The 8,519-nt window shown below is 38.5% G+C and overlaps 1 protein-coding gene across 2 annotated transcripts in view; it reads left to right on the top strand.

Annotated features, from left to right (window-relative positions):
• The first annotated feature begins 285 nt into the window (after positions 1 to 285).
• PALMD (palmdelphin) overlaps positions 286 to 8,519 on the top strand; it is a 54,590-nt gene continuing 46,356 nt past the window's right edge. The window contains exons 1-2 of one of the 2 annotated variants that reach the window (XM_082833510.1): positions 286 to 372; positions 1,000 to 1,045. In XM_082833510.1, the coding sequence (XP_082689636.1) occupies positions 1,001 to 1,045 (45 nt within the window). In that variant the 5' untranslated portion in view covers positions 286 to 372; position 1,000. Of the gene's footprint in view, positions 373 to 627; positions 647 to 999; positions 1,046 to 8,519 lie in introns of those variants that run through there. The other variant, XM_082833511.1, reaches the window with a different exon arrangement.

Genomic DNA, 8,519 nt, shown 5'->3' with positions numbered 1-8,519 from the left:
TGGGCTTGACTTCCTCTTTCTAAAGGGCCAGGGAATACTCACATGGTGTCAGACTACATGAGTTACAGAATGTCTCATCACACTTTCAAAGTCTCATTCCTTTCTCTTGCATAACTGGTGAGGTCAAGATGGGCAACTTTCTGAGTGTCATTGCTGAATAGGATCCAAGAAAGAACTGCATTCCATAGAAATCCAAGACAAGAAATAAGGGAGGGTGGTACTTGACATTTAAACCACACTGAACACAGCCGGTGGACCAAGTTCTTAACAGAGTCACGTTAATGCCTTTAATTTCTCCGTGACCTAAAGATTCCAAAATTTGAAACAAACTGCTGAAGTAGGAGGGGAAGGGAAAGGCAAGGGCAGCCTGACGTAAGTTTACCACTATATTAAATTCTAAAGTTACTCTAGAATTTTGTATTCTTATCTAAATGCAATTAAAGGAAGAAAGGCAAGCAAGTGACTTGATCCACTCAAGGTAAGGCTTTGTCTTTGCAACTCTGGAGGACAGTACAGGTAAACAACTTTGTACAAATACACACAGACCCACACATGCAGAGATTTGCTTGTGTGTGGCTAGAGCAGAGGCTGATTAAGCACTCAGTGCATGGGCTTCTAGCGCTACTCCTAGGAAAGAATGAATTGGGTAAGGAACAGTTAATAAGAAAATGTGCCTTGCTAACTGTGCACATTACAACAAAGAGCTGGCAGCTCCTGAAGGAAAAGGGCTTGTACGGCTGCCGTTCAAACTTGTCAGTCAGCCCGTGCTAGCAGCCTCAGCGTCTGCTTCCCCAGCACACCCTCATTACATGTGTCTGGCCTGATCTGTACATCTGCTCAGAGACGCTCCTGCCGAGTCGGGGATTTCTGCTTTTCTCCACCGCTGCCAAAGCGGATTTCTCCCTGCTTCTCTGTCACCTCCACTCCTCTCCCCAAGGAGGCTCCTGCTTTATGGTAGTTTTGGACTTCCCTCACTGGCTGCCTGTCCTTGACTTCTAGAATGGAAGAAGCTGAGCTGGTGAAGGAGAGACTCCAGGCCATCACAGTAAGTCTTGCATACAGTTATAACTCATGGAGGAGGTTGCTCATACAAACAACAGAAGTGTTGCTAGCTGCCCCGGCCGCTGAGCCCCGTAAGTGGAAAAACAGAACTGTCACCTTTCATGGACGACGGGTCTCTGCCACTCTCTTAACCCTGGTGACCCTCTGTAACTCTTGGTTTTCCGAACCTGAGTACAGGGCAAATGTTCTTGATTTCCACAAAAACTGTGCCTATGTTTTAAATAGCAGTCAGAAGCTTTTAAGGCAGTTTGGTTAACCTTCTATGTACCTTAAAAAAAATGCAGATTTTCCTTAAATTTATATTCGACAAACAGTAGATCAAAAAACAGATCCCTAACTTGGAAACTTTTTTAAACAATTAATTCACCAAAAAGTTAAAATCTTTTAAAAGGAGGAGAGAAAAAGAAATAAAACAAATGACTTGAAACTTTTTATTTGTAGTTGTGGAAGTGTGTCCAGAAAGCCTAACAAAATTAAAATGAATGTCGTTGTACTTAAGCTAAGCATTAAACAAGAGAAAAGTAGGTAAAAGCATGTATCAGATTAATTCTAAGATATCAGTTTCCAGCAGAGTCACAAACTGAATAAGATCCTGATAAAGGAATGCAATGCATGCAATGCAATGGATTTGGAAAATATTTCGTTAATACCGGGAAGGAGAATAGTGCATTTTTTATGTTTGTTCTGGGAAAGAGTCAAAGTGTGAAATGAATTACTTTCCTTAAATGATCCAGCTTTTTTTTTTTTTTTTTAATTTTCCAAAATCCTCTATTTGGCAGTAACCTGGAAATCTCTGGCACAATCACTTATCATTAGCTACAACTTATAATTTTTTTAAAGAAAAACCACTTTGGAAATCAACATCCCAATTTTTTCAGCATTTTCTGCCACTGAAATTAACCGTCAGGAGTACTTTTTAAAAACTGATGCATAATATCACAGATGCGGATTTATTAATTTCAATGTATATTGGACATTACTATCTATAAAAATAACTCTTTATTGCCTTGTGGAAAGAAAACTGATGCAAAATCAGGGTGGGTAGAAAGATATTACTCTTTGCTCTTCAAAGTCCCGCAGCATAAATTATTACTATGCTAAGCCCAATTTAGAATTTTTATTAGAAGGATACAATGTTTCAGTTCCACCCAGAAAGATGCAATAACTTGAAATATTTTCTCAGCCAATGGTTAGGAACCAAAAATCCACAGATAAAATTGGCACTTTTCCATAAGACAGTGTTCTCGAAATGTCCAACTTCTAATTAGTACATTTTCCTTTCAGAAAACCTTGGTTTGGATTATTGTTTGTTTTGCTTTGTTCTTTTTTGTTGTTAAACTCAGCCACCATTTCAGCTGTCCCGCTTTAAGGGACAGGAACTGGGCCCTGCTCTGTTGTTTTTGGCGTGGGCCTTTTAGGTTACAGCTGTTGTCTAAAGGTTACTGTATTAGACTGTGTGACTTGTGTGGGCACAAGCTCCGCTTTTCCTGATGCTCTATCTCCTAATTAACTAAATTAAATCATGTATCCAATGAAATCCACAAGTAGCCCCTTGTTCCACATTTTCCTTTTTGAATCACAGCCCACCCTTGCTTCCACCCTTTTTACACCCAGTGCACCTTACAACTTGTACTAAAGCGCACGTGTTCTAAAGGTATGACTGCATACAGTTATTCAGGAAAACTAGGAATTTTCACAGAGGGTTCCAAATGCAAATAGAACTAGAACAAAAGTCATAATGCCTTAAATGCCTTACAAGCAGACAAGATAATAAATAGGTTCTTGAATATACTGGTGTGTTTTATGATCATTTAAAAAATAAAATAAAATAACAACCACTTTTTGGAATATTTCATTAGCTTAACCATATCCCATTAGAAAGAATTAAGCAAATCTCCAAAGTAAAATCACAAAGTAATTCTATTTTGGAAGTAAGATACTTGTATAAAGATTGTAGAGAAAAAATTGAGAAGAGTTTGTGGGAGCAAATCTCCAATAGTGTACACCTCACCAGACTAAGTCCAGTCACAATGGTCACCACCTAAAAGGAAAAAATGGAGCAGTGGTGTGTCCATGGAAACAACACATCCACTCATCTCCCCTGGACACCCTGGGAAATGCCAGCTTTCTCCACCCTTGCCTTACGCAGGAAGCCACCTCAGCTATTACCCTTCCCCCTGGGGAAATGAAAACACACAGTGTCCAGAGAGTTTGCAGGGATTGTTTCACTTTTGGAAGTACTTAAAATCTTCAAAATCTCTGACCTAGACTAAAACTCAGAGACAATATCCTAATTTTAACTGTTTTCCTCTTATTTCCCTACACTGAAATAATTTTTATATACTTTATAAAATCATAAGACAAAATCAAAATCATAAGACAATTGCCCAATGTAACCCAACACAGCAACTCATAGGCACTTTGTTAGAAAAAATAAAAAACTTTTGACAGTCTAAGAAAGATCTATTTGATTATTATACTAAAAGTTATCCCTCCAATTCCTGGCTGTGTAATGAAATAATCTTCACTGTTATATTTATTCCACATGATTTTGAGCGTCCAAAAAGTCATTATTTCCACTGCAAGGAATTTAAAAAACAAATGTATATGCCTATAACTTGACAGACTCAAGTGCCAGTCTTATTGTTCCTCTTTTTAAAAAATCAGATTAAGTGTAGTAAGTAGATGGAATGTGACACCAGGCTCTCAAACTGAAAACAAAATTACTGTGATGGTGACATTCATTTCTCATAACAGTAAGTTGAATTTTAGATTAGTCAGAAGTCCTTCTCAAAGACTTTAAGAGGGGGAATTCCCTGGCGGTCCAGTGGTGAGGACTCTGCCTTTTCACTGCCGAGGGGGTGGATTGGGTTGGGCAACTAAGATCCCGTAAGCCACAGGGCGAGGCCAAAAAAAAAAAAAAAAAGACTTAAAGAGAATAAAGACAAAATTATGAAAGTACACAGAAATGATTGTTTAAAAGAAGGCACCTCATTTGGGTATACCAAATATGGGTTATATTTTGTACACTTACTCTCATGTTTCTCCTTCATTACTTTATCCATGTACAGGCATACCTTGGAGATACTGCAGGTTTGGTTCTAGACCACTGCAATAAAGCAAATGTCATAAAAAAGTGAGTCACACAAATTTTTTAGTTTCCCAGTGGAGATAAAACTTATGTTTGGACTGCATAATACTATTGCATAATACAGTAGTATTATGTCTAAAAAATAACGTATACACCTTAATTAAAAAAGACTTTATTGCTAAAAAATGCTAACCATCATGAGTCTTCAGCGAGTTGTAATCTTTTTGCCATAGTAACATCAAAGATCACTGATCACAGACAAAGAAATACTGTATGTTTTCACTTATATGTGAAATCTAAAAAATAAAACAAACAAACAATTATCACAAAACAGAAGCAGACACAGAGGAAAAACTAGTGGTTACCAGAGTAGGGGGAGAGGTGAGGGGCAAAATAGGCAAAGGAGATTAAAGGTACAAACTATTAGGTATAAAATAAATAAGTTACAAGGAGGTAATGGACAGCACGGGGAATACAGTCAATATTTTATAATAAATTTGTATGGAGTGCAATCTATAAAAATATTGAATTGCTAGGTTGTACACCTGAAACTAAGTGGGAAACAGGGTACTTCAAACTAATTAAATATTACATTGATTAAAAGGTCTCTTGAGGCTTAAGTTAGTACATAGTGTTTTAACAAATAGCGGATTTTGATACAAAAGGAGAGCTACTGAAGTAGGTGATTGGAAATGTGCTTTGAATATCACTGGAACTGATAATACCAATGTCTCCAGCGTTCTCAGGAAGAGTGAGATGAAGGACTGAAAGAGTTATCCCTACAGGGTTCCTCTCTGGAAGTAAACATGGTCCACACCAAAGAATGATGAAAAGGTGCAGGTAAATTTCCCTCAGAAAGAGCAGGATCCCCTTATGACCAGTAATATCCTATACTGCTCACATCCTCCTCCAACAAGGAACACGTTTTCTTGTCTCCACTCCGATGGTGACATTAGAAAATACTGTTACTAAATACCATGGGGAGACTCAGACTGGAAAACTCCTAGATCTTAAACTGGCTAGAGATCATAGATTCACAAAAATAGTACTATTTGGGGTGAGGGGGTTGAGCTCAGAAGAATTCTGAGAACTAGAAGCAATGTACAGAGAACAAACCAGCTGAGGAGAAAGGGGGTAAGAATAAAGCTGATATTTTTACTCTTTTCAAAGCTTAACCTTTAATGTTAGAAATGCATGTTATCCATTCATTCTCTCATTCCCTTTATTCAATTTATGGTTATTGAGCACTTACTCTGTGCCAAACCTCATGCATTCACATTAAAATAAGTGAAGAAAAGGGAATCAGGAGTGTCAGGAGTGGTATGGGATGGGTTGCAATTTGCAGTAGCATGGTCAGGATGGGCCTCATGGAGAGGGTGACATTTGATCATAGATGAAGGAGGTGAGCTTGGTCAAAAGTTAGACAACGGCAATAATCACAAGGACAAGCACCTGCCTAGGACAGACTCCTTTTGGTAATGAGCCACTTAAAGGCCTGATGCTGGAATCTGAGCAACAGATTTGCAGGCCAAATCTGCTCATGACGCAGAATTATCAAGAGCTCTCACATTTCCCCGGATCCACTCCCTATTTTGTTCCACTCCCAAGGAATTTTTTCTCGACTTGTAAACATAGGAATGTAGGAGGTAGAAGCTCTTTACATAAAACAGAAATCTACCCAATACAAAAGACCACTATTAAAACAATAACATAAATACACACAGGTTCTATTAATAGTTACTTCCTCAGCACGTTTCCTCTCACTAGACACCCCACCTCATCTCGTTCTCTTTTTTTTCAATATCTGGAATCTTCTAACACTTAATAAAACAGTTAATGATCTCAAAGCAGGACCTGCTACATAATTTGTGAGGCCCTGTACAAGATGAACATGTGGGGATCCCTGCTCAAAAAGTGTTCAGAATTTCAAGGTGGTAACAGCAGAAGTTTAAAAGCATTCAGACTAAACACTGGGCCCTTCTGAGCATGGTGCCCTCATGTATGACTTCACAGGTCACATGTCCAAGAAGCCCAGGCTGCTGGCCAGGTACATTTTTTTTCCCTGTTCATTCTTCCTGTACAAATGAGAGCATGAAAACAAGTGCAAGCCAGCCTGGATCTTGACAGAAGTTAGACCTTAACATGTGTTTGGATCGCTGTGTTATTTAGAGCTCTAAGGACTCCTTAAAGTAATAATGACTAAAAGGAAGCATAATGAACCATTGTTCCACTGTACCTCGCGGTTAAGACAAAGTTACAGGAAGAGTTCCCAATTTGTCATGAGCATCCCAAGACATTCACATAAAGATGGTATGTGGAGATACAGGAATCTCCTAAGTAAAGATGTCCTGTGCCACTATATTCAAACAATAAAGCCTCCGCACAATTTTCCACAGTGCTATACTGAGATTACATGTTTCTTCCAGAGAGGGAAAGGTTTCTTCAAACAAAAGTACTATGCCACATTTCTTTGCCAAACATAATAGCCCACCCACAAAGGAGACCGTGTGATGAGGTATAATAATTTTGATAGTTTATTAAGGAAACTGCCTTTTGATAACCAGGGGTGGTTTTTCCAGTGTGCTACAGAGCGATAATGCTACTTTGCAAAGTCCTCTACTGACAAGGATCCCCATGAACTTTCTCAACATTACTAGATGGTGAAAAGGAAAAGCTTCTTTTATAGAAAACTGTGATTAAAACAAACCAGAGAGTAAGTCTAACAAGAGTCTAAACAAGTACAGCATAGTTCAGGCTAAAACCAAAACAGAGCTTCCACTTCCTAATCTAAAGTCTCAAACTACCTAGCTTCTCTTGAAATAAAATAAGAATATTTTAATTTTTAATTTATTTAAATGGCAGTGGTGTCATTCTGGGGAGCTCAAGAAGTTTCCTCACCAGGAACCCTGTGACATGTCTATTTTTCTAAAACACCATAGGAGCAGTTTGAGTGAGATCTGAACTTACGGTTTTTATGTAAAACCCCAGTGACTGGATTCACTCTAACCATTTCAGACATAGAGCCAGGTTATTTTCTGAACCTCTGGCTTCTGTCTTAAGCATCAAGTTTTCAATGTGTAACTGCATCAATGATTGATATGGGGTGATACAACATGTTAAAAGGAGCTACAAGAGCTACTCCAAATCAATCTATGCTAACAAATATAGATATAAAGACATATCCTAAGCACAAGAATTCTGCGATTAAAAATAATAATAACACCAAACTCCCAGTCCATCCCTCCCCCATCCCCCTCTCCCTTGGTAACCATAAGTCTGTTCTCTATGTCCATGAGTCTGTTTCTGTTTTGTAAATAAGTTCATTTGTGTCACATTTTAGATTCCACAAATAAGTGATATCCTATGGTATTTGTCTTTCTCTTTCTGACTTAACTTCACTTAGTATGATAATATCTAGGTCCATCCATGCTGCTGCAAATGGCATTATTTCATTCCTTTTTATGGCTGAGTAATACTCCGAGGTATATATGTACCACATCTTCTTTATCCTTTCATCTAATGATGGACATTTAGGCTGTTTCCATGTCTTGGCTATTGTGAATAGTGCTGCTATGAACCTAGGGGTGCATGTATCTCTTTGAATTATAGTTTTAGGAGTTTGGGGTTAGTAGATGCAAACTATTACATATAGAATGGATAAACAACAAGGTCCTACTGTATAGCACAGGGAACTATATTCAACATCCTGAGATAAACCATAATGGAAAAGAATATTAAAAAGAATATATATAAGCTGACACTTTGCTGTACAGCAGAAATTAACACATTATAAATCAACTGTACTTCAATTTTTTAAAAAAAGATGGAAAAAATAGGGCTTCCCTGGTGGCGCAGTGGTTGAGAGTCCGCCTGCCGATGCAGGGGACACGGGTTCGTACTCCGGTCCGGGAAGATCCCACATGCCGCGGAGCGGCTGGGCCCGTGAGCTATGGCCGCTGAGCCTGCGCATCCGGAGCCTGCGCGTCCGGAGCCTGTGCTCCTGCGGAGGAGAGGCCACAACAGTGAGAGGCCCGCATATCATAAAAAAATAAATAAATAAAATTAAAAAAAAAAAGAATTTGTTGTAAAGCTGGGAAAGACTAAATTTACTAAATAAAATGAGGTTTAGAAAATTTGTGCTTTTTAATTCACCCCATAAGTAGCAGTGATAACTACATCCAATTCCCATGGCTAACATATGAATTAGGGTTTTTCAAAGCTAAATTCCCATGGCTAACATATGAATTAGGGTTTTTCAAAGCTAAATTCAGAAATAATCATAGGACCAGGAGAAAACTTAGAGATTTCATCCACATTCCCATCCGCATTGTACCATGCTCAAGAGATGCTCACCCAGTTTCTCCTT

This window comes from Leucopleurus acutus (assembly GCF_964270905.1).
Source record: "Leucopleurus acutus genome assembly, chromosome: 2".
NCBI classification, from domain to species: Eukaryota; Metazoa; Chordata; class Mammalia; order Artiodactyla; family Delphinidae; genus Leucopleurus; species Leucopleurus acutus.
Note: the sequence above shows the minus strand (reverse complement) of the source record. Positions and strands in the feature narration are given on the sequence as shown.